At 56.1% G+C, this 25,846-nt stretch overlaps 1 protein-coding gene across 3 annotated transcripts in view; it reads right to left on the minus strand.

The window, feature by feature from the left end:
- SLC29A3 (solute carrier family 29 member 3) overlaps positions 1-24,734 on the minus strand; it is a 49,380-nt gene extending 24,646 nt beyond the window's left edge. The window contains exons 1-3 of one of the 3 annotated variants that reach the window (XR_012374222.1): positions 24,506-24,574; positions 21,005-21,306; positions 1,206-1,288 (exon numbers count right to left, since the gene is read on the minus strand). Coding sequence is in view for 2 of the 3 variants with exons in the window: in XM_025850188.2 (XP_025705973.2) it covers positions 1,206-1,288; positions 21,005-21,298 (377 nt within the window). In the remaining variant the exon portion in view is untranslated. Of the gene's footprint in view, positions 1-1,205; positions 1,289-21,004; positions 21,307-24,505 lie in introns of those variants that run through there. The other 2 variants (XM_025850188.2, XM_073878858.1) reach the window with 2 other exon arrangements.
- Between the last annotated feature and the right edge of the window lie 1,112 nt (positions 24,735-25,846).

Consider the following 25,846-nt stretch of genomic DNA (forward strand, 5'->3'; position numbering starts at 1 on the left):
CGACCACGCTTGGGGATCATTGAATGCCACGACAGATAACTGCAATAGCCCCATAGCATAATGTTTGGAAGGACCGGTCTATCCAGGCTTAGCCCACATGCTGCCCTATCTCCTCCTATGTTCAGAGCAGACACCACCATTCAATCGCAGCACACTCGCTGAGGCCAGACCTGCCTTGGAGTCCTGTTCCACCAGAGATCCAGGCCGGCACGGCGAAGTTAGCGGAGTTGAACTGATTTGCCATCAGGGATCTAAGGTTTCAGGCAGCTGTGCCCAGAGAAGGTTCCTGGTGGTAGCTTAGGGGAAATGTGGGCAAAGTAGCTAGGGCTGGTGCTCCTGCAAACCTAAATTGAGAATGGATGGCAAGAGTCCCCCGGTGGGTTCTAAGGGCCATGCCAACTTGCCCGGCTGTCTCCTACATCATTCCTTCTTCCACAGCACAGCCCTGGGGCTCTCTCCCGGCCACCACTCTAACACAGTTTCAGGAGGTCCCCACCGAGCCTCTGTGAGCAGTCAACACGAGCCATTCCATGGAGAGAGAGCCAGAATTGTGGGGTGCCAGGCTCTTAACTTCCCACACTCTCAGGAATGCTTGGAGGGGCGCCTGGGTGGCTCAGTTGGTTAAGTGTCTGACTGTTGGTTTCAGCTCAGGTCATGATCTCAGGGTCGTGGGATCAAGTCCTGCGTCGGGCTCTGCACTCAGTGCAGTCTGCTTGTCCCTCTCCCCCTTGCTCCTCCCCGCCCCCCTGGCTCTCCCCATCTCTATCTATCTCTAAAATAAATACACTTTAAAAATCTTAAAAAAAAAATGCTTGGAAGACCAGCTTCCACAAGCCTTGCCCCCCGGGGCCCACCCCTGCCATCCACATGCTGGCCTCGGGCCACCCCGTCTGTAGCCCAGGCAGCTGGTGACACACAGGCACCCCAGATGGGAAAGGAGGAAGGGCCGGGTCCCCACATGCCTCCCACTGGCTGCTGACCCAGTGTCCTAGCGTGTGGCTGGGAAGTGAAAGTCCAGCTCCCTGCCCCAGCTTCCCTCGGCGGGGCCCCAGGTCGCCGGGCTGATCTCTCAGTCTTCCCTGCAGGCCTCCTACTTGGGGGGCTGCCCCTGGAGCAGGCAGAAAAGCAGCAGCTGGGAGCGAGAGGCGCGTGGAGATGGCTGGAGGCGAAGGGCGGGGGCTGGCGGAGGAAGGAACGTGGCCTACCTGTTGACAAGCAGGAAGTTCGCCATGAGGCACAGCACAGAGGAGACGGTGGAGGCGATGGTCAGGTAGCTCTCAAAGTAGTTCTGCAAGCACAGAAGTGAGGGGGCTGCTGATGTCACCGGGGATGGACGCGAGGGCCCCCTGGAGAGCAGAGACAGGGCCCCTCCCGGGGGGCTTCTCCCCACTGTCTTCAGAAACCAATGAGTGATGGACAGGTCTGCCCCAAGATGGCATGGTCCCACCCCATGGTGACCTACGAGCACTTACAAGGTCACTCAACAGATACCAATATGAGCTATGCGAACTGCTGGGGACGTAAGTCAGGCTAAGACATTGTCCCTGCCCTCAGAGAGGCCCCGAATGCTCTGTAGCCCATGCTCCCCCCGACTCTACCTGTCCCACCCACAGATGAGCCAAAGGGGACAGAACTCAACTGTGAGCGTTGTGCACACAGAGAGACTGTGCCCTACCGGCCTGCTTTGCCTCTCGCCAAATTTCAGTTATCCAAATGCGCTTTGTTATGACCCAACCACATTCTCGTGTTCTTGCAACTAAGTGGGGCCTCTAGAAATACACCAACCCCGATGACTGTGGGGAAGCTTTGTTCTGACTCTGGATTTGCTTCCTCGGAGAGATGCTACCCAAGGTCAGGGCCACTTTGGGAAATGGCTCCTAGACTAGCCAAGAGGAGGGAAAAGGGCATTTTTCTGGAAGCAGTTGCAGGGTATTCTAAGGAAGTGTGCATGAGACCACACGAGGAAGAGCTCCAGATTATAACATGCTAGAATTTACGGCTAAGGAAACTGTATGGTAATTGTACCTGGTTCTCCAAACTCAGAGAACTGGCCACTCATTAGGATAGACTTTACTGCGTATGTTATTCCTCAATATAACTGTCGTAAAAAACAAAACAAAACAAAAAGGGCTGACATATCTTGGCTTTGGTCATTGTATGTCAAACCATGAACCCCAGGTTGGTAATGATCATGGGTGTTAAGCCGTGAGAACAGATCACACATATTGAGCATTTCCTGTGTGCCTGATACAAGAGCTTTATATTAAGTATGTTGTTTAATCTGAAAAATAAAAGAGAAGCTGTGAGCATTCTACTCTGGAAAGCTCACAAAATTGGACCTAACTGAGGCGATATTTTGAGTTACAAATGTGCCAAGCACAAGGGACAATGCGTGCAAAAACTTCGCCAACGGGCAGAGCATGGTGGCAGTTGTAGGGACCACGACAGAGAACGAGACACGCTTCCTGCTCGCTAAGAAAGAAGCAGCCCACTGGGAGTGTAACACAGAGTGTGAAGGTATTTTCATCTCAAAACACTACGGGAAGAGATGTCAGAATTCTGTGGTTTTTTGTTTTTTTTTTTTTGCCAAATCAGAGGTAGGAGCGGTGAGTTCTAGAAGGGGTTCTGGTGGGGGCGGGTGGGACCATGGAGGCGGATCACGTGAGAGAATGGGAATGATTATGGGTTTGGGGAAAGGTCCCAGAGGAGGTGGGATCTGAGTCAGACCTTGACACAGAGGGTCAGAGCTGTCCTTTCTGGGACATTTGATTGCAACGTGGAGCCCAAAAGAGAAAGATATCATAATGCGTTCCTTCTGGTCTGAAACCAATTGTTCCAGGGTCTCTTTTTAAAGCCTGCAGAGTGCTTTGTGGTCTTTGAAATCTGCACCCTGAATATAAGGTGGTGGTGGCCTTGCAATTAAAATGATAATCACAGTGAGTGTGGTCCATCAACCATGAGCCTTAGAAATAGCCTTCCTCCTTCGAGGTGCCACCTCATTGTTCCTGCCCTGATGGGCTCAGTAGAGCCTGGACTGGTCTGAGGCACTCAGTCAATTATGTCTTGACACAGTGGCTGAGCCTACGTGAGGCCAGGCAGGCGGCAGGCAGGAGCCACAGAGAAAGGCCCCGAGGAAGAGACAGCTGCAGGTGGGGGGCCAACCAAGACGGCCCCAAATCCAAGCCCCCTGACGGGGCTCCCTTCATTCAGTGGCTGCTCATTCCATGGCAAGTCTACAAACGACCGTTGCATGGGATGCAGAATCTCTGCCTTTGTTTTTTCAAGCAGGCTCAGGTTCCTTGAACACTTTAAGAATGGGGATTTTCTAGGTAATTGAATGTTCTGGTTTGTTGATATTTAAGCAGAAAATTGTCCTTTTAATGTTGGAAAGCGTTTTAAAACATTGACAACGGAGTAAGGCTCTGCCTCCCTTTCTGTGGATGGAGACCATTTTCTTGGCTTTTCAAAGAGCAGGCAGGAGGGGTGGAATGGACTGGACCCTGGGCCATTTTCCTACTGGTACATATTGGGGGCTGTAGAAGGCTGCGTGGGCTGACTCAGCACATCCCATGGAACTTTTTTTTTTTTTTAACTTAGTTCCTGATATAAACATGTTGGTGGGGGGGGTTACTTATTTGATGCTTTTGTCTGTAAGTAGAGTTCTAGCAAAATGTGGTGGGCAGACTCTCTAGGTGGCCCCCACGGTCCCAGCCTCCTCTGCTCACGTCCATGTACATGACACCCTCTGCTAAGTATGGGTGGGACCCGTGACTTTCTTCTAACCAAGAGAACACGGCAAAGGAGTGGACATTACAGGATGATGTGTATGGGATAACGTTACATGAGAAGGTAGCACCTGTCTTGCTGGGCTCTTTTTTTTACCTCCCTTGATGGCTCAGAGGATGCAAGCGGCATCCTGGGGAACCCCAAGTGGCAAGAACTGCAGGTGACCCCTAGTTGCTCAGAGAGGTTTCTGGCCAACAGCCAGCAAGAAACTGAAGCTCTCAGTCCTACGACTGCAAGGACCTGGATTCTGCCAACAACCCAGATAGCCTGCAAGTGATCCTTCTCCAGCCGAGCCTCCAGTGAGACCGCAGCCCTGGCTAAGCCCTTGACTGCGGCTGTGTAACACCCAGAGCCGAGGACTCAGTCAAGCCATGCCCCGACTCCCGGCCCATGGGCACTGTGAGAAAATAAATGTGTGTCGTGTTAAGCCACTGAAGTGTGCAGCTTTTTGTTATGCAGCAATACATTCCTCATGAACAAGGGCTTTGGACAGCTGAGTTCCTACTATCCAGAGTTTTTCTGCATCTTGCTGCCTTCTTGTAGTTTACGTTCGGTTTCTCGATGAAAACAGGGACAGCTGACCCTGATCTTGCTAGACATGAAGACCAATGTATCTGCCCGTGAGGGAAACAAAGGTTATGCTTGCTGACATCAGTCCCCTTGGCCTTTCCTCATCAACTCCTTTGCTGAAATTAGGTTCATTTTGTGCCGATTCCAAGAAACAGGACTTAGCTTACATGCCACCCCAGATCTGCTCACCTTGCCCACCCTGTGGGCCATTTGCCTTGCTACTCAGTCCCACAGACATAAAGCCACTGCCCCCAGAGAAGGAGCCGACTGCTAGGGAGAGACCCCTGTGCGGCTCACTGCCGGGCCGCACCCTCGAGGCTCTCGCTCCCGGGGTGACGGTGGCAGGGGTCAGGTGACACTCTGAAGTCGGGGAGAGGAAAAGCCCCATGACATAGGCTTTGACCAATGAGAGGCAGGAAATGGGAAGGAGCCAAGAGATAAACTTCTTGACTTTCTTCTCCCCCAACCTCCTGGTCTAAAATGTGGTGGCCCCATGTGGCTTCTCCGGATTCCTGCTGGGTGCCCGGGCAGCCAGCCAGCTGTGTTTGGTTGCAAAGCTGTGGCCAGCCTGCGTTTGCTCTCTCCCACCCCCTGCCTCACTTCCCTTTTCCCCTACTCTTGCTTCCCTAGGATGGCGCACCCTGAGATGGGATTCACACACAACAGGTGGCCTCGGGCCCTTTCTAAGAAACATCCAGCAGTGAAGGCCCTAACTGTCCACCCTGGATTACACCCTTTGCAGACCTGCAGCGGGCATTTCCTTCCTGGGTTCGTCTCGTTTGCCTGCAAGGGATGTTGGGGCCCCCTTCTCCCATTTTACTCCAGGCAATGCAAGAACATTTGAATATTGGTTCAAGCACATTGGTAACCGTCCTGCCCCCTCCAAAGCAATCCGTCCTCCCCATCCCATAGGGCGATCTTATGTCATGCAACGTGTGGGGATGATTCATGCCACAGTTCACCTGCACTTGGGTCTGGTTCCTAGGAGCTCCCTCAAGAGGCTCCGTTGTTATTTACCACACCAGCTGCCCCACAACATGATTGATGAACATGGCCTCTACCTCCAGAGGTGAACCCAAAGACCCCAAGGGCCAGCGCCGGCCAGGCAGGAGTGGAGGGAGGAGGAGAGCCCCCGGGCAGTGGCGCTGGGCCACCTCAGGGGACAGCGGAGTCTGCGCTTTGCACACCCACAGGGAGCACCAATCCTGAAGCGACGAGGTGAATGAAGCCCCCCACGGCTGTGCCACATGGCAGCCCGGCTGATACAGTCCGCAGAAAACCTACCTCCTAGGGAGTCACTCCTGTAGGTAGACTGTGTGACTCAGCAAGCAGGCAGGGCCGGAAGATGGCTCGGAGCGGCAGGGCAGGACATGACGGGATGACAGGGCCTCTCGGAACAGGCTTCTCTGCCTCAGAGGTGGGGAGCCCCAGAGGCTGGTAATCCCACAGCCCTCCGCCTGGCCGGCGGCCGCTGCCCGCCCAATCCGCGACTCACTCCTTTGTTTCCTGAAGATGTGGCCACGTCTGTGTGCCCTGCACTGTGCTGGTGGCTCGGTGTTTGCCCTCTGGGAGCACGTAGCCTGGCACCGTCCTGCAGCTGGTGTGCAGCGGACACAAGGCATGGTGGGAGGAGGGAAGGAGGCGCAGGGGGGCTTCCTGCAGGAGGCCCTCTTGGACTGCAGCCCAAAAGGCCGGGGGAATTTTGCCAGAGGGATATGGGGAGGTGGCGGTGCTGGCAGGGAGAGAGACCACACTCCAGGAGGCAGGAACAGCACATGCAAAGGCCCGGGGGATGCTTCTTTGCCACTTATGACTCAGACCCAAGTCCCTTTGTTGGAACAGACTCCCTGAGACCTTCCTTGGCATTGACAGGAATCAACTGCACTGTGCTGTGCCTTCCACCCAGACATCCCGGGAGAGGCGGCCATGGAGCCACGGCACCCACCCCTCTCTTTCAGGGTGCTGATGGCAGACAGCGGCCCCATCGGTCACCGTTCTGAATTCCCCAACCCAATGGGAGGCGAGGCCCAGCTGAGGAAGAAAGAGGAAAACTTCTGTTCCTCGTGTATCTCCTCTAAGCTCCTTGCCCTCAACCTTCTCCCTGCCTGCTGCAATCACCTGGGGCTCAGCACGCTGGAAGCGGTAACACCAGAGTCATCCTTGGCATGGGGCAGGTAAGCCAAGTGGGGGCACAGAAGCCCCGCCGAGTACCAGGTAACTGCCAGTGAGCAAAACCGCTCACAGGTGGCCTGCACAGACCCCAGTCCCTTTGCTCTCCACGCAGCCCAAGGCAGAGCTAGGTTTGCTCCCATTTTATAGATAAGAAGCCTGAGGCTAATAGGCGGATGAACTGCACAGAGGCGCCTACCTGGCACATGCGGGTGGCAGATCTTCTGATGCAAGGCAGGGGTGGGGTGGGATGGGGGGACATTTAGCGGCTCTAGCTGAGGTGGCCTGCCTCACAGATGCACAGGCCCAAATGTTGTCCCTGGGATTGCACCACGTCACCAGGACGCCCCAGTGGCCGGCACTGGCAGTCCACATGCCTTCCCAGCAGTGAGTAGGAATCGGCTTGCAGACTCTGAGGTCCCATCAGGGCAGCGTCTTCTCTCTGCCCCAGCCCTTACAATGGGTGACCTCCCAAGCCAGCAAACGATGGGGTTTGATTTCTCTCCCCTCTGCAGTTAACTCTCTGCTCCTTAAACCCCACGGTCCATTCCCCAGGGCATTTCCACAGGGCGGTGGTTCTGAGTAGAGTTAAAGGGAAAAGGATTCGGAGAAGAGACCTCGTTTCTGTCAGCCACCCGAAATGGATGGACACGGTCCACTGACGAGCACAGAGCATGGTCCAGAGGATATGAGAATTGGGAAGAGCTGGGCAGGCTTCCAGCTTCCCCCCTGACCTGTGCTGACTCCCGCAGAGCCCTGCCCCCCAGGCCCAGCAGAGGCGGGGCTCAAAACCCAGACCTGGGGTGCCCGACAGGTGTGGGGGAGCCCCGCTCTGGCCTGGGTGAGGGGCGCCTGATCCCCTGGTGATGGAGATGGGCAAGTCATGTTCATCTGTTACACTCTGGCCCCGCTTGCGAACACCAGCAAAGGGGAGAGCCGCTCTTCAAACACAATTTAAAAACCCACCAGAGGCAGCTGGCCAGATGTGAGGCCCATTTTACGAGGGGGAACATTTCCCCTCCTCCGCCACGCTGAGCGGCTCTGTGCTAAGCGTCTCTTCCGGAAGAATTTAATTCCGGGCTCAGCGTCCAGGTAAAGAGGTTTCTTTGGGCAGGGAGGCCCCGAAATGAGCCCGTTTATCTCTGGCAGGCCCCGGGTAAGCTGCTTCTCCCCTGAATGCTATTTGGGCACTTTGAAATAAGTGCAGCCAATTAGCCACGAGCTGCGGCAGGCTAACCCGGAGCCCGGCCGCCCGGCAGCTCGGAGGCAGCCTCGTGCAGCCCCCACCTCAAGAGCACGGCGGCAGAGGCAGCTGGCTCCTGCGGGGCGAGAAAAAGCGATTCGGGCCCGGGGGTGGCAGCTCGAGGCAGCAAAGCGTTACCTGGATCACAGGGGCATGAAATTAGCAGCAGCGAGCGGGCTGGAGCCAAGAATAGTCTGCTGCTGCAAACTTGCTGCCTTCCGATCACCAAGCTCTAGGGCCTGGGATGTGGTGGAGAGGTGCGCTCGCCCGGGCATCGGCCAGGAAGGGACCAGAGGGCAGGTGGCCCCCAGGGGTGCAGCTGGCATCCTGCCTGTGGGTTCCGAGGCCCCGTGTTCAGGGACACTGGCCCAGGAAAGCTAAGGGGGTCGTGGATGCGCTGGGAGGGCTAGCTGGACGATGCCTGTTCCAGGACCCAGACAGCTGAGGGACACAGGAGCCCCGATCCACCCAGGTGTGATAGGTGGCCAGGGGCCCAAGGGCAGAGCAAAGCCGGGTCAGAGTCAGACAGGTAAGGCCCTGAAGGATGCCGGCCAGATAGACCCAGCCACTCTAAGGACAGGCCCCCCTTCAGACCTGTGCGCACGGCTTCCAGGCTCTAACAGCAGCCCACTGATGCTCAGCCTCGTGGGCCATCTCCAGGCCCCGGCTCCCTGGGGCCACTAAAATCTTGCTCTTTAGTGGCCCGGAGGCCCTCCTTAGCCTGCAATCCTTTTTTACATCTCCCTGGAATCCCTGCCAGAAGATAAGCAGAGTTGCTGAGATTTTCCGGAATGAGCCTCCCTACATCCCCCCGCCTCTGTGTAGAGCCCTCTGGAGCACACCTTGTCTCCCCAGCCTGTGCTGACTTCCAGGAGACTTGCACCCTGAATGCTCACCCTCGCTGCCTGCGTTTTCTCTCTCTCCTTCACTGCTGGGCCTACCTTCTCAGAAAGGTAAGAGAAACCTCTCTAACTTGAAGGCCTCCAGCCACAAGGCCCCTCCTTCCCTTTGCCCCAACCCCCCTTGATAGGCAGCCCATGCCCTCAATGCTAACACCTCACCCCCTCCCAGGCTGCTCTGGGAAAGACTCCTTCCAAGGGGCCTCTCTGCAGCCCACCAGGCCTGGTCATGCTCCTGACACCACAGCACCCCTCCCGGCTGTAGCGGGCTGAACAGTATTCCCCCAAATTCCTGTCCCCCCAGAACCTCCGAATGTGACCTGATTTGGAAATAGAGTCCTGGCCGATATCACCAGTTAAGATGAGGTCATACTGGATCAGGGTGAGCCCCAAATGCAAGGACTAGCGTCCTCAGAAGCAGGAGAGGGCACGCAGACGGAGGCCGGGAGAGAGCCATGCGAACGGAGGCAGAGACCGGAATTACACCGCCAGGAGCCAAGGAATGCCAAGGACTGCTGGGAGCCCTGGGAACCTGGAAGAGGCAAGCAAGAGTCTTCCTAGAATCTTCGGGGCAGGCATGGCCCTGCTGGCCTCTTTGGGGCTTCTGGCCACCAGAATGTGCGAATAAAATGCTGTTGTCCTGAGCCACCGGGTCTCTGGGCACCTCAACACGGCAGCCACAGGAGCCGGCCACACCTATGCACCTGAACTCCCACGCGACCCCTCTTCCTCCTCCCCCTCCTCCCCCTCCTCCTCCTCCTCCTCCTCCACAGCAGCTTGGTGCCTCTGAGCCCCACCCTGAGTCTCCTCCGTTCCTGCACCATACTCCTGCCTTGGGAAGCTCATCTCCCCTGGCTTCCATGAGCCCCATACCTACATCTGTCCCTGCCTCCAGAACAATTTTCACCGCCTGCCACCCAGGTGGCCTGCTGAACCCCAGCTTCAAGCTCCCTAATCAAAGGCCTTCGAGAACACCTTCAAGAGCACCCCCAGCCACCTGTCCCCAGGCTCCACGGTCTGCCCTCCCTTTCCTCAGTGCTCCTGCTCCAAGTCTCTCTGCTTTCCTTCACCCTCATCCCAGGTCGGTCACTTGCCGGTCGCCACATCCCTAGCAAAGGAGAGTGGCTCGCACTCCCACCCCCACTCCTGGGACTCCCCCCCCTGCCCACCCTGGGCTCTAGCCCCTCCCCAGGTTCCCATCGCTCAAGCTCCTCCTCAGGCCTGACCACCTCCTGCCTTCCTGACTCCAAGCCACGCTCATGGGTCTGGTCCTTGCCTGCCTCGCAGGGTACCGCTGCATCCCCTGCTTCTCTACACAGCCTCGCCCCTCGGCCCTCCTCAGTCTCCTCGGTGCACGGTCCCCCTTCTTTGGCCCCCTTCCGGGACACCCCAGGGGCTCCAGTTTGGTTAAATGAGGGGGCCTGTGAGGTAAGGGAGGCCCGGAGGGGAGACTACGGATGGTGTCAGGTAGCAGGCTGAAGAGGGGTGTTTGTCTCAGAAGCAACTGGGGATCCATGGAAGAAGGCTTCCGAAGAGCGCAGACATGCTCAGTGCTGGGCACAGAGGAGTCCCCTGGCCGGGGAGGGTGGAAGGAACCGAGGGGGAGGAGCAGGTGATAGTGGGCACGGATGGATCCATTCATTTCTTCACTTCAAGACACAGAAAAGACAGCTGATCTGCTAGAGGCCACGCACTTATTCAACAGTCATGGCTGATCACCTTGTTAAGTGCCAACATGTGCTAGAGGCCAGGAGGCCATGGGACTCTAGTGAGGGAGGCAGGAAAAGGAGTAAAGAGCAAGTTCAGAAACAAAAAGGCTGCATGTCACATTAAATGCAATGAACAGGAAAACCAAGTAAGGAGCTCTAATATAGCCGGGGTGATGGAGCGGGGGAGCTGATGCTGGCGAGGGTGGTGAGCGACTGCCTCTTAAAGAGCTGATGTTTGGACCCGAGGATAAGCTATGCCAGGGGTAAGGGGAAAAGCATTCTGGGCAGAGGGAACAGCATGTGGTTGGCCCCAAGGCAGGAGTGAGTTTGGTGTGTTCGAGCACCTGGCAAACCAGGCTGATCCTGGATTCAGAGAGTAAGGGAGAGAGTGGGGAGACCAGGCTGGAGGCAGGGGCAGGCCAGGGTGAACAGGCTGGGGTCAGAGTTTGGATCTTATTCTAAGTGCAACGGGAAGCCACTGCCGGATCCTAAGCGGCTGGGAAACTTGGTGCTGGTGCACAGTCACGGAGCCCTCCCCACACTCTGCTGTTCTGAGTGCTTTTCATGTATTCACTCCGTTGATGCTTATAGCACCCCTCCCAGGGATGAGTCCTATTGCAGATGAGGAAACTGAGGCTCAGGGAGGTCAGGCCCTCGCCCAGAGTCACACAGCTCAAACCCAGCTCTCTGTCTGCGGAGTTTGTCTCTTTCCCTGGCGCAGTAGACAGCCTCTTCGTTCTACGTCTTAAAGGACCACCTCTGTAGCTAATGGAGAATGGTTTGCGGGGCGGGGGGGGGGTCCCTGGGAGCCAGCAGCCAGCAAGGCTGAGGCTGGGGTGCTGGCCATGGAGAAGAGAACCAGAGGCACTTGAGACGTTTGGGAAGGTGGGGTTAACAAAACTTGCTGACAGACTGAGCGTGGGGGTGGAGGACAGAGCAACACAAAGAGGACCCCCAAAGTTTCAGGCATGACCGACCTGTTATCAGCAGCACGTACAGTTAACCGGGCAGTGAAGGGCGTCCGCTCCGGTGTCACCTAAGTGTGCCCCAAAAACAACCCCACCAGGATTCCAAACCCCACCAGGATTCCAAGCCCCTGAGCGTGGCACCATGGTGCACCATCCCGGGAGCAGGGTCCTCTGCCTGTTCCCTCTTCTCGCCAGTCCAGCACCAGACAGGTCTTCCACAAACACTTACAGATTAATTCACCATTCCGCACGTATTTGCTGAACTCAGCAGATATTCTAGGCACATGGGATTCAGTCCCCAAGTTCCTGCTCTCATGGAATGGATGGTCTGGTCAAGGAGACCGTCGGCAAATGCATACACAAATAAATGAACGATATGTCAGGCAGCGATCCGAGTTCCAAACGGAAATTCAGCACGGTAGGTCCCTCTATAACAGATCTCGGAACACTAGTGGGGAAAGACCTGTAAAGGGAGTGTCTGGTCCAGGGGTGGGCAGCCAACTGCCCCTGGGGCCAAATCTGCCCGCCTCCATTTTTGTAAATACTAGAAACTGGTCAGGCCCGTTTGCTGATGGATTATCTGTGGTGCAGAGCGGAGTAGCTACGAAAGAGATCACGTGCCATCTGGCTGTTTGCAGAAAAAGTCTGCCAACCTCCACCTAGTTTCTTAGATAAGGAAATAGAGCCCTAAGTCACCCAGCAAATGTGAAACACAGTAAGAAACAGAACCAGCTCTCCCGAACCTCAGGTCTTTCTACCACCAGAGGTGAGCATGGAAAATGGAAACAGGACTCCTGCCAACCCTTCCGCCCCACCCCTCCACCAAACCCCTCCCCGACAAGGCAAGCTGCTCTTTGATTTTCACCCTTTTTGTTCCCCTACCCCCCCCTTCAGGCTGAAACCTCAGCAGGCAGAGAAACGGCTCAGAACCAGTTCGAGGGAGGGGTCAGAGCAACAGGGAGCCCCGTCAGTCCACACGCAAGTGATGCCGACCTCTGCGGAGTGACTGCTGATTCGGGGCTCGGCCACTGCTGATGCTCAGGCCGGGCTGTCCTTCCTCTTCTGCAGCCTGACCACGTGGCCAGGGCGAGGCCTTCCAAGGAGACTCCCCGCTTACCGCACCGCCCTCGCCAGAAGGGGTGGCTTCTGCACCACCCAGAGGGCCCACATGCTTTGGTGTCCCAGGGCTGAGAGCGGCGGACAGGGCCCAGGGATATGGCATGTGAGTAAAGAGGAGGTGGTCAGGGGGTGCTCCAGCTGCTCTCCATAGAAGGAAACACAGGAGAACCACCAGGAAGAGGGAGAAGTCCTGAGAAGACCCAGCCAGCACTTGCTTACCCAACATGCCTGCAGGGAGGCCGAAGCCCCAGGCTCACAGGCCGCTACAGGCCTCAGGTGAGTGCGTGTGTGCTCACAGAGGACCCCCAAGAGGCCTGCTAGGACCCCTCCCCAGCCCCCGCCACCACCACAGACCCCTCCCAGAGGATGATCCCCATAACGAAGGCACCCGGCAAAGACTGATCTGGCTCTGCTCTCTGGATACACTTGATGATCAATCACGTTAAGGAGACACTTGAGCACTTAAGGCCCCAGGCCATGTTCTAATTTGTCGAGGAAATCGCCTCTGGATTCCAAGGACCAGTGCGGAAGGAAATAAAATCGAAGGCGGGCTGGGGGCGGGGGGGGGGGTGTTGGGGAGCGATCGATAGCCCAGGGAGGGCCAGGGAGCAAGGTGCAGGTAGGAAGCTGAGGCCGTGAGCACGCACAGAGAAAATAAAAAGAGAATTTGAGAAGTCGAGGCCACCAAAGGCATGACTGACAGCATTTCAAGTCGGGCTTTTTCTCTCCCTTTGCAGGACGCAACAAGAGCTAAACACAGAAGAAAAAGCCATCACAGGGGTATTTATTGGGAAGAGCATGCTGGCTGCGTCTGCAGCGAGAATCAGAGGGTGGAGAGGGGAATAAAAAAAAGGACTCAGTTTTGGTTCTAATTTAAAAAAAAAATGGTTTGAGAGGAGCCATCCCGCTAGCCCAAGCCACTGCGCGGCTGCGGGGGAGGGACCTACCCTCTCTGCCCCATGGCAGCACCCATGCCCTGGGCAGGAAGCCTGGAGCCCTGTCCCCTCCTGCTGACCCCTGGACTGTCTCTGCCATCTCTCCTTCTGGGATGACAGGGCTCAGACCAAATCCTGCCTTGATTTGGGTTTAGCACCATGCTTTGGAATTCTGCTTTTAAAAAGTGGATTGCCAAGTGGAGTGCACCATGCGTGTTTTCCATTTGGAGGGACCTGAGTGGCTCTAGGATTGGTCTGCAGGAGCATCACGTTCCACAATGGTGCAAGCTTCTCAAGGAACAGCAGGTAGCACAGAGAAGTGGTTCCCCGATATACCAGGAGCACCTGGCAACAGTAGCCCAGGCCCACCGTGAAGAGAAGGAGGCAGCACGGCAGGATCTGGGAATCTGGGAATCTGGGCATCTGCCAAGTGTGCCAGGAAACATGATGCAGACTCAGATACCCCTGGGTCACAGCCCCGCTCTGGGCTTCACAGCCCTGGGCCATCAGCAAGTTACTTATTGCTTCCGCTTTCCTCCCCTGTCAAATGCGGGCAAAAACGCATCCTCATGGCCGGCTGGAGGCAAACAGGCAGAGCGGGGGTTTTTCAAATTACAGTTGCAGCCCACTAAAGAATATGAAATCCACCTAATGGGTCATGACTACAGTTTTGTTTCCTTTTATCTTTGGCTGCCTTCTCTCCTGTTCCTAAGGATGAATCAATCACCTGCATTCCTTTTTTCTTTAAAGATTCTATTTATTTGAGAGAGAGTGAGCGAGCACTAGTTGGGTGGGGGGGTGCGCAGAGGGAGAAGCAGACTCCCCGCCAATGCAGGGCTCCATCCCAAGGACCTGAGATCGGGACCTGAGCCCAAGGCAGACGCTTAACTGACTGAGCCACCCAGGCGCCCCTCACCTGCATTCTTTTCTGGGCCCCCCTCCCTGTGCCCCGGAGCCCATGCCCCCTGCTCATGGACCTCACTCGCCGAGCGCACAAGCTGGCTGCCGTTTCTCCTGAAGAAAAAAGAAAACCAAACCAGAAAATCCATCCCCTATCTTGACCACAGTTCCCTGGAACTCCCGTCTTGCTCCTCTCGCATGAGTTAGAAAGCTGCCTCCCTCCCCCATCCCCCATCCTCCAGCTCTGTCCAGCGTCTACCCCTCCTCCTCAGCACTGCTCCCCAGGGCCACCGCAGACCTACACAAGGTTAGAGGTTAAATCCAAAGGCAGCTCTCCATCCTCAGCCCAGCCGGCTTTAGCCACTTAAAAGGTCATCATGGATGATCACCGGCTCCTCCTTGAAAACTCCAGCCAGAGACTGTTCTTGCGTGCGGATGCTGCCATTTCCGTTACAGACGTGGAAGTCTTGCCGGTGAGGTATGCACAGGGCAAAACCAGTCCGGAAACACTCGAAAGCATTGGCCTGGAGCACAGGGTTGAGAGCATGTGACAGTCTGGGTTCAGACAGCCCAGTTTGAGTCCCAGCTGTCACTTCCTTTCTGCTTGGGAACAAGTTACATTTTTTGAGCCTTGGTTTCCTTCTCTGTAGAATGGGTATAATACCTATCCCTTGCACAGCTATAGTAAGGAAAGGGATAATGAAAATAAAGCCTCTGGCACACGGCCCGTTGTTGAATAAATCCTGAATGAACCAGTGCCTTAGCACATGGTGAGAGCTTCTCTCCCGGTGATATCTGGGTCTGGAGGGGAGCTTTGACAACCTGCCCTGGAGGAAATTCTTCCAGAAAACTCTCATCACGTAGCCTAAGTCTATAGGGTGGGTGCTCTGGTGAGGGGCAGAGAACAGCTCCTCATTACCCCCATGAGGTAACCTTTCACTTGGATCACGTGGCTGTATGTTGGCCTCACCTGGGAACTTAAAAATGCTTGTGCCCAGGCCCCTCCTTCAACTGCACCAGAACCCGGTGGGTGGTTGGGGCAGGCGGGTGGGCTTTAAAAGCTCCCCAGAGGATTCTAGCCTATTCCACCAGGGTAGCTGGAGAGGCCAGAAAGCATGCTGGTTAGCAGCACAGGCTCTGCTCACCTCCAGACTGCTCCCGAGCCCAGTTCTGTCACTTGCTAGCAAATGGCCATGGGTCAGTGAGCCTCAGTTTCTCCATCAGGAAACTGGGGAAGATAGTCCCTAACCCAGCAGGTTATCCTGCAGATAAAGATGGTAGGTCCAAAGGCGGGTAGGCATGGGCTTCATGGCAGGGACTTTGTGAAGTCAGCAGGTCATTGCCAAGACCTCTGATAATCTGTCTTCCAGTTTCCTCTTCTCCAAACTAGTTCATCCTGGTTCCTCTTAACCCCACGTCTCTGAATTGGGATGTCTGCCCTTGTTCGTAAGGATAGACTTCGTAACTCATGCTCTCCTGCCTTTTTGGGGGGTGCTGAGGGGTTGGGCCAGGACTAAGGTGCTGTAATGAGGGGATGTCCTAGGACACCCCCACCCCGCCCCGCTCAACCAGACCAGCCTGGGTCCCTTCCCTATAGAAGAAATCTCACTTCAGGGAGAGGGGTGGAGGGATGGGGTAACCAGGGGATGGACATTAAGGAGGGCATGTGATGTAATGAGCACTGGGTGTTATACAAGACTGATGAATCACAGACCTGTACCTCTGAAACCAATAATGCTTTATATGTCCCATTAATTGAATTAAAATTAAAAATTAAAAAAAAAGAGATCTCACTTCATGTCTATGCCAACCCACGTGAAAGTGGCCACTATGGTGGTGGCCACTATGACCCCCAGATCTTCTTCTGCTCCTTTGCAGACCCATGCCATCCCTATCTTGGATTGAGGTGATGGGGTTTCCTCCCCAGCCATACAGGAACTAATGCAACAGATTTTTCTTGTTGCTGTTATGTGCTGGACACTGGGTTAGCTGTGCCCAGGGCACAGGGATGTACGGCAGGAGAGCTGCATTCTCTACTGCAAAGAGTTCACAGTTTAGTGGGGGAGGCAGGCCCATCAGGGAACTGGGTATACTCTCATCACAGATAATAATACCCCTGCCTCACACAGGTGCCGTGAGGTTAAATGAGCTAAGGCCGGCGGAGTCCTGAGCAGTGGTCCCCTCACGACAGACACTCAATACCATGAATTGTGTGGCAAGTGCCAGAGGGGGAAGTGGGCTCTGGGGACTGAGGACTCTAGGGGTCTGAGGATCCCCCTAACTCAGAAGGGTGGCAGCAGGAGAGATTCCACTCCCTCAGACCGGGCTAGTGGGGCTCCCACCGGTTGGGGGATAGATGGGGCAGCAGCAGATCTCCAGGCCTGGGTCCTGGCCCTGTTGATACCAAGTCAGACTGTGGGTCCCACCCATGACCTGGTCATGTCCTGCAGTCCCTTCCGAGAGGAGCCCCGGACAGGCCAAGGTGCATCAGAAGAATGTGTGAGGAGGTGGCCGCGGAGGGCTCGTGGCAGGGAATGACTAAGAGAAGGCGTGCTCCCTCTCCTCTCAGAGGTAGAAAGAGGGTCGGGTCTGGCTTATACTCCCTGGCCCAGGGGCAGCCCAGACGGGCTTGCAGGAGAGGCCAAGCGGAGGGCGAGAAGCGCCCCACAGGATCAGGGACGGCTTACAGAGCCCAGAGCCAAGGGAGGACCTGGGGGCAGGGGTAGGGAAGGGATCAGGGACACTGATAGCTTGGAAGTTGGGTCCAGAATCCAGGGGTAGAGCGGAGGCACCTCTTCTCCCAGGGTGGAAAACGAGACCAGACCAAGGGCAGGCTCTCCATTTGGCGGAGACAGGGCGTGGGGCCGTCCCGGCTCCAGGGCTGCCCCCTCTATGCCACTCTCTGAGCTTGACCAATGTTGCAATCATCTGTCCATTTGAATTCTCTGTGACATTCCCTACTGCCCTTGCTCACTATGTGACTGGAGGCAGGTTACTGAACCTCTCTGAGCGTGGCTTTTTGTCTAAACAGTTAATGAGAGGCGAGTTTAACATCCCTGTGAGCATGGTGCATCCAGAGTCGGGCTCAGAAGATGGTGGCCACCATGGCGCCCTGCGGCACCACCTCTTCAGAGAAATTCTTCCTTGTTTATTCTCTAATTTTCTGGGCTCTGGGCCCAAAGGCTTGTGGCGGAATTATTCAAAGTTTTGATTCCAGGGACTAGAGATGAGGGGGCAGGTGAGCAGGACGCTTTCTAAACCATCCCCCAAACTGTCCTAGGCAGAAGGGAATGAGCCTGGGAAGGGAGGTGACCTTGAAAGTCACCTAAATTGGAGGGGAGGGGGTCTGTACCAACACTCCTACTCAGCCAAACTCCCCAGCCAATGGTATCCGTCCCTGGGAAATATTAAAAGTACAGAAAAAAAAAAAAAAACAGACCAACATTCGGAGCTAACTGAGCTGCAGGTGGTGGCTGGAGACAGACTCATTTGACTCCTCCCCCTCCTTCCCCCACAGTGGCCCTCAGGTGACAGAGCAGACCAGCCACCTCTTGCAGGGAAATCAGGAAGAGAGTGGGAACGAACTGGGGAGGTGGGTGGCAGGAATGAGGAATTAGGCAAAGAAAAATGGCCTGCGAAATGCAGAAACGCCCCAGCATGCTTGCTTCCCAGACCCGGCCCATGAATCGAGGGGTGACAGGTCTCTCATCTCTGATGCCAAGAGCCAGGAGCTCCGGGGACCGCAGGTACTACATCTGCACCTGCCAGCACTTGGAAAGAGGCAATAAAGCATCCTAGCAGGGCCTGGAATGCTAAGTGCCTGCAGCTGGGAAGGGGCTGCCATGCAGCGAGAGCAGCTCGAGGCAGACGTCCCCTGCTCGAGGCCCCACTCCCAGGCACCGGCTCCGGGGGCCGAGGAAACGGACAGGGGAGGAGACAAGACAGGTGCACACTCAGTCTAGCCCTGGGGGCCGCCATGGCCGGGTGCTGGTCCAGACAGACGGAGATCTTCTGGAAGAAGCCCAAGCGGGCTGGGCAATTTACCGAGGCTGGCAGGAACTGGGATGCTTGAGTCACGGGTATATAAAAGTGGATCATAAAGCACCCCAGCTAAGCCAGACGTCTGGAAATACACCAGGGCCACATGCAGCTCGGCAGTGGGTGCCCCATCCCCCCAAGTGATGACAATGATAATAATGTTTGCACAGCACTTAGAGTGGCGGTGCCAGAGCCTGGGCTCAGTGCTTTGTGTGCATATTAATTTACCAAATCCTCACAACCTTACCGAGCCGGTGGTAGTAGCATCTTCCTGCTCTGTACCAGGAAGCCGAGGCAGCCCAGAGGCCGGAGAGCTAGGCCCTAAGCAAAGGCAGGGTTGGAGCCCGTGTAGTCGACTTCCGGAAGCCACGCCCTAGCGAGGGTTTCTCAAACTCAAAGGGGCCGGTCTGTCACCTTGGGGGCTTGGTAGCCTGCAGCTCCTGACTCAGCTGGCCTGGGGTGGGGCCTGCATCATTAACAAGCTCCCAGGTGACGCCTGGTCCAGGGACCACACCTTGAGTAGGAGGCTCCCAAGTCCTGGACCACCTTCCCAGGATACCTCTTCAGCTGTGGAAATGGGTCTACACTACGCTGCTCTGGCCCTGGGGGCCTCTATGAGTCCCTCAGTTGACACAAACAGGCCTTGGCAGGGTGTCAGAACCAAGGGGCTGAGGCCAGGGGAGGGGGTGTGAAGTCTTAGAACGCCTCTGTCCCTTCCGCACCTCAGCCTAATTCAATCCCAGGCGCTGCGGTGGGGCCCAGACTGGGATTTTTTTAAGCTCCCTGTGTGATTTCAATGTGTGGCCATGTACAGTCCCAGAGACAGACAACAGGACTGCTCCAGTCATTGTGTTAGATTTATCCCTACAGAACTGGGGAAAGTTCTTTGGAGTTAGGTCAGGGATTTCAAGGGGGTGGTGAGCCACATGCCTGGCTATGGCTAGGGTCTGCTAGGGTTCCCTCCTCTCGTCCCCTGGAGGAGGGGGCAGCTGGCAACCCTCCAGCCTGGCATGCTTTCAGAGATGCCCACACTACCCCCATCCATGAGCTTCCAAGAGAGAGCAGACACCAGCCTAGATCAGCTGTGGACTCTGAGGCTCCTGATAGAGATCACCCAAACCTCTGAGCCTCTCTTCTCCACTAGGCCTTGCCCTTGGCCTCCATCCTGTCTTCCACCTGCCCAGCCCAGTCCTAGCAAGAATCCTGCTAAGTCCATTTATGCAGAAGCCCCCCATCCTTGATCTGACCACCCTCAATATCTGAGCAAGCTCCTCATCCCCCACCCCTGGTGTGCATGCCCTTGGCCTGCCTTTAGCAAGAACCCCCCTGCCCTTGATGGCTCCTCTTTTTTCCATCCACCAATTCCTCTAATTTTCCATCCACTGAGCTCTCACTCTGCTCCTTGGCTATAAATCCCCACATGTCTTGTAGTATCTGGAGTTGAGCCCGATCTCTCTTTCTTATTGCAACCGTCTTGAGTTAAGCCTTCCTTACGTCTTAACAAGTGGCAGAGTAATTCCTGTCTTTAACACTGCCCCTGCCCAAGGGAAAAGTCACGCCACAGAGTGAGCAGCCCCGATGGCGGGAGGGGGCTTGTTGTCACTAAACACTAAACACAATGTTCATGCCTCACCCTGGCATTCAAGGCCCAAGCAATGACTTCAGGGCCCAGGCAATGATCTCAAGCCTTATTTTTCCCTTACGTGTACCCCCCATACAGGAAAACTCAGTGCCTTACTGCCCCTCACACACCTGAGCACCCCCCCCATCCTGCCTCTGCTCAGGCTTTCCCTCCCACCTGGAAGATCCCCTCCCTTCTAGTCCACCTGCTCTGAGTCACAGTGATCCCTCCCCTGGTGACAAGACTACTGACCCCCCAGTCTTCATTTCCCCTGTCTCCCACAGCTGTACAACCTCCCCTTTTGGCTGGGCACACAGTCCTCTGGGATAACGACTACATCTAAAGGCTACACTTTTGCAGCCTCCTTTGCAGCTCATGTGGTCATGTGACTGAGTTCTGCCCAATGCCATGGAAGCAGAAGCAATGTGTGTTACTTCCAGGAATGTTCTTATGCCTCTCCTTCTCCTCTTGCCGTGATCGCTGGAGCTCCAGCAGCCATCTTGGACTGCGAAATGACCTTGACCATGGAAGCTCTACATGGTGGAGCAACGAGGTTCCTGACCACATGGGACATCGTACCAGCGTTGCGCTGGCCCCTCTAGACTTGAACAGGAGAGAAAAATTAGCTTCCATCTCATTTCACCACTGCTTTTTTTTGGAATTTTCCGTAACAGCTGAACTTACTGCTATCAGAGCTACCTTTTCAAATCCCTGGAGTCATGAACTCTGGGTTCTTGGGCTCACCATAGGACAGTGCAGAGAATCACCACTTGCATCTTCTGCCCAAGTTAAATAGTAAGCAGGCTGGAGGCTGCAATTGTGTCTTCCCCACCACATGAAGCATGAGGCTTCACACACCACACTAAGCGTGTGTTAGGACTGAGGTCTTTCTACCGTGCTCCATACAACGCACTGGTTTGCATCCATATTCTCAGCAGGCTGCAAACTTTCCTGGAATGGTACACCCAGGTACAGTCGCCCCATCCGGGCTGCTTGCTCCCACGGCCCCCACCCACTCCCCGGCTCCCCGGACGAACGCGCCCTTACCAGGATGTCCGAACCCACGGATTCCTCCCCTGAGGCTGGGTTGGAGCAGTTGCGGAGTTTGAATACCCAGTACTCCTTGGCAGTGATAAAGAAGTTCCATGGCAGTAGGCCGCCAATGCCCAAGCTGAAGAAGATGATGTAGGTCCCATGGAAGCGGTCCTCGGGCCTCAGCAGGCCGGGCGGGGGGTGGTCGAGCAGCTTCTCAAGCAGTGTTTCCTGGTCAGCGCGGAGGGAGCTGCTTGCCGTTCTGTAGGTGGAGTTTGAACTGTGATGAAAGTCATCCTCGGAGGCCATGGCCACGGCTGGAGCAGAGAGACACAGAGACAGGGCAGGCAATCAGAAGCTTAGGCTGGGCCCGGCTAGGGACTCACCCGTCCCGCAAAGCTGACTCTGCCCCGACCCTGCATCACCACAGCATATGGTTAGAGGGGGAGAGGGAGGATCGGGGAGGCCAACAAGATGCTGGGACTGTAAGTGACCAAAGCATCACCCCCGTCCCCGTGCAGGACAACAGAGGTAGCCAACAAGCTGGGGGCTGGCCGGGAGGAAGGCCATGTGATGCAGTGGGACCTACGGCCATCGATCCAGAAGGGCAAACCTGAGCTCAAGGCCTTCAACTGTCTATGGAGCCATTAAAAAAAGGCAACTAGGACCCTTGATAGGCAAAACATGTTCTCCAAACTCTTTTCAACTTTATGTGAGAAAAGTAAGGAGCAGGAAAGTGCATAGAATATGTTATGATTTGTGCAAAAAAGCAGGCAGGGTTGGGCTGGGTGGGGAGGAGAATATCCTGCGGAAGGACACAGGGGAAATTTCCGAGTGGTTGCCCCTGGGGAGGGAGGGGTCTTCACTGTCTCCTCTTTCGCGCCTTTGGAATTCTGAACTATGTGAAGGGATTATGTATTCAGAAATAAAATTATAAATAAAAATAAAGGCATTCAGATAAAATAACATTTAAAACAAAAAACTAAAACCATGGTGTCTAGAGCAGCCTTGAGAAGCCAGTTTGAGAGATCTAATAGTACACTCCCTCATTTAATTTTTGGGAAACGAAGGTCTGAAGAGCAGAAGGTCACAGACCAGGTCCATGGCCAAGCCTGGGTTTGTAGCTCCTGCCCGGGTCCCCACCTCTGTCCCTCACATCCCATCAGGAGACAGCCACTCCCAATCTGTGACAGCACCTAAAACTTAACTGAAATTCTGGGATGCCTACATGACCTTGGGCAAGTCACCATGCTTCCAAGCCTCAATTTCCCCATCTATAAACCGAGGAAGGCCTTTCTTACGATGCTTATGTAACTGCAACTGGCTGCCAGTGCCTGGCCCGTGGTAGCAGCTGCTGCAGGAACGTCAGCATCTTCCCTGCCATCCTGGACTTGTCCCCTGGCTGGATGGCTGCTGAATGGCTGCGAAGTAGCACGCCTGCTTCTGTGCTCTATATAGCACCTAGGACATGGCGGCAGCTTGATAAATGGGCAGTACTTCCACAGAGCTGAGGATGGGACATTGCAGTCTCTCCTGCAGTAGCTCCCCCCCCCACCAATACATCAAGAAATGAACTCGGCTCGGCCCCCTCGGAGGCTGCGCCTTAGACTCACAGCATCAAGCCGGGCCCTCCTTCCCTGGGAAGATGGGAATGCCCTGTCACAGAGGCACACGGCCTTCTCTGGTATCTCAGGAGAGCCTCACAACATTCCTTGGAATTAAGCAGGACAGGAATTCGTGCCTCCCTTTCTTCAGAGGCAAAGAATGAAGGCTTGAAGGCAACTGATTTGTCCCACATTCAAATAGTAAGAATTCCCAGTAGCTAAAATGAAATCCGGTGCTCGTGCAATGTCAAGGTCTGTGCCTCGCACTTGAGCATGACAACAGCACAACATGACAGGTACCACTCTAAGGCTCATTTCACAGATGAAGAGTGAGGCTCCAAGAACGTTCAGTCATTTGGCCAAGGTCACACAGCTGCCAAATGGCAAAGGACGAGGTTACATAGCCAAGCAGTCCGAGGCCCACCCAGGAGAGGAGGCTGGCTGGCAATGTGAACCCATGTCTGCTGGCTCCAAGTACAGACCTCCTTCTAGAAGGCCTCACGGACAGTGAGCTGTGAGCAGAGGTGAAGAGGATGCAGGGCACCCTCACCAGTGCTTGCTGAATGAATGGACTCTGTCTGGGTGGTCAGGATATTCCCTCCTACGGGGGCATGTACCCTGCAGCCGGCAGGCAAGAGGCTGCCAGATGGCCGAGCATGCAAGCCAACAAGTCTATTTTCAACTCCCCTGGCTGAGCAGCGCCCTTTCCTAGCCTTGTTCTACAGGAAGCCCAGCTCTGACAAACTAACCAGTGTGGGCACACATGCAGTGTGCCTGCCCAGGTGCATACACACACGCATTTCTCAACTAATGTTTAGAAATGTAAAAACTATGACCCATGTAGGACAACAGACAAAGGACAAGTGGTTCTTTCCAGATGCTCCAGCTACAGGGGTGGGGGCGGGGCCCGTGGCCGGCTTACTCTGGCCCACTCTCATCTCCACAACATCTATTTGTCCAGGGCCATTCAGCCTTGACTGAGCTTCTGAAGAAGGAACCAGAAATTTTCTCTAACCTGGGTCACAGGCCAGGGCACTGGAGTGAGCAAAGTCTTAACTACTCTTTATAAAAGCTGGCTGCTGGCTTTTTGGATTAAAAGGAAAGAAAGGAAAAAGAACGCTAAGGAAGAGCCCTGGTGTCCGCAGTGTGGGCTGGCTGTGGCCTGCCCTGTACTCAGTAACCTGCAGGAGTTGGCCAGGCTTGGCGGGGCTCCCTTCCTGGGTGAGTTGGGGGAAGGGGCAGCACCCCCACAAAGAAGCAGAAGTGTGTGGTGCCCCGGCTGCTGCAGACCACCATCTGGAACTGGGAGGCCTGGTTCTGAGCAGGTTTCTGACTCTGGCTCAGTCAATCTCCCCACTGTGCCTCGATTTCCTCACCTGTGAAATGAGGGTAGGGGAGCTGGTGATGCTAACCCACGGGAAAGCACTTCTGGGGAACAAAGGGTGCCACCCAGACACCATGGCAGAATCGGCTTTGGGGTTGGAGGCACCCCCAGCCTCAGACTCCCCTAATTTGAACTAAGAGTCAGCCACCTTCTGGATACTTTGGGCTGACTCGTCCATACCCAGGCCCCCCACAACCAGGCAGTGGGGTCCCACGTCAGGAAATCCATGAGGAGGAGGAAGAGGAGGGGAGAAAATCCAGGGGGAGAAAGAGCATAGCGACCCAAAAAGGGAAAAAGGGGGGGCCAGGAGTCAGAGGGGGCACGATGGGGAGGGATACAGTGAGAGATGAGAGGCGCCGCAGCGGGGTGGCTGGGGCTGCTGGGGCTCCCCCTCCCGAAGTTCCCGCGGAGCAGCCCCCAGGAGGGCTCCTCGGGGGAGGCCGACGAAGCGTGAGCCCAGGGGGCGGCCGGGAGCCTGAAGAGCCGGCCGGGGGTCAGGTCCACGCCCGACCTCCGGCCCGCACTTACTGTCGCCGCCGCGCCGCCGCCGCCGCCGCCGATGCCTCCCCGGCCGCCGCGGCCACTGCGAGTCGGGGCTCCGAGGGGCCCCAGGCCGAGCTCCGCCTCCCGGCCCCGCCCCGCCCCGGCCCGGGCCGCCGACGCCGGCGCTTCCCGATTTGCAAACCCTTCCCCGGCCCGGCGTCCCCGCGCCGCCGCGCCCATTGCACAGGCGGGCCGAGTGAGGCGCCGGGCGCCCCGTGCACCGCCCGCCCGGGCCCTGGAGCGCGCGCCGCTCGGCCTCCGGGCTGCTGCGCGCGCTCCTTCCGCCCCCTCCCCGGGAGCCGGCCCCTGCGGTCCCCAGAGCCTGCGCCCCGGGGCCCGGAAGAGCTCCCGCTCGCCCCCAGACTCCTGCAGAGAGCCCCCTCTAACTGCAGCCCCCATGAACCCTGCTGGCCCAGCCACCCAGCTTTGGCGCCTAGTGTCAAGGCCTCCTGTGTGCCAGGCCAGCGCCATGATGCTTTGCCTTGTCACCGCCTTCCGGAGGCCCATCGTCCGGCTGAGGCGGAGGGGAAGCTGGGCCGGGGGCGGGGGTCGGGGTGGGAGGGGGGGGAACCGGTCCTCGGGACCATCCCGCCAGGCTCTCCCACCGGCCCCCGGACTTTCGTGTTCGCGTCCCAACGGCAGGCCAATGGGGCCACCTTTACCCGCCCCTCTTCCTCTCTCTGCCAGGCCTTTCACCCCTCGCAAGCCTGAGGGCCAGGGGTGCAAGTATGCCCCTTTCACAGACAGGGGAAGGCGGCGCTTGCGGGACGCCGAAATGGAGCTGGGGTTCTAAAACCCCTGCCCGCCTGTGATGGCCCCCGCCACAAGGGGGCGCCCAGTGCTGGGTGCTCTGGGGCAAGGTGAGGCTCAGAACAGTTTCCTTCCTTCAACAGACCTACTGCAATGAGGACCTGTGATACCGTGATATAAATATATATTTGGGGGGCGCCCCAGTGCCTCAGTTGGTTAAGCGTGGGACTCTTGGTTTCAGCTCAGGTGTGACCTCAGGGTCCTGGGTACAGCCAGGCACCAGCCTCTGCACTCAGTGGGAAGTCGGCTTGAGATTCTTGCCCCCTCTCTCTCCCTCTGCTCCTCTCCCGCTTCCCACACGCTCTTTCTCTCAAATTAATAAAAATATTTAAAAATACATATATACATACATGTATATATACATATATATATTTGGTGTTAAAGAAAGAAAACCGCAGGCCCCAAATGACTGAGTTCCCAAACCGGGGCTTAATACCCAAACTAAATGCAGTTTCAACCTCCGCCAGAGATGTGGCCTTAACTGGTCAGTCAGGAAATATTTCTTTCCAGCAGCAC

The sequence above is a fragment of the Callorhinus ursinus genome, unplaced genomic scaffold (genome assembly GCF_003265705.2).
Source record: "Callorhinus ursinus isolate GAN/ISIS: 27379988/994484 unplaced genomic scaffold, GSC_fseal_2.0 scaffold31, whole genome shotgun sequence".
NCBI classification, from domain to species: Eukaryota; Metazoa; Chordata; class Mammalia; order Carnivora; family Otariidae; genus Callorhinus; species Callorhinus ursinus.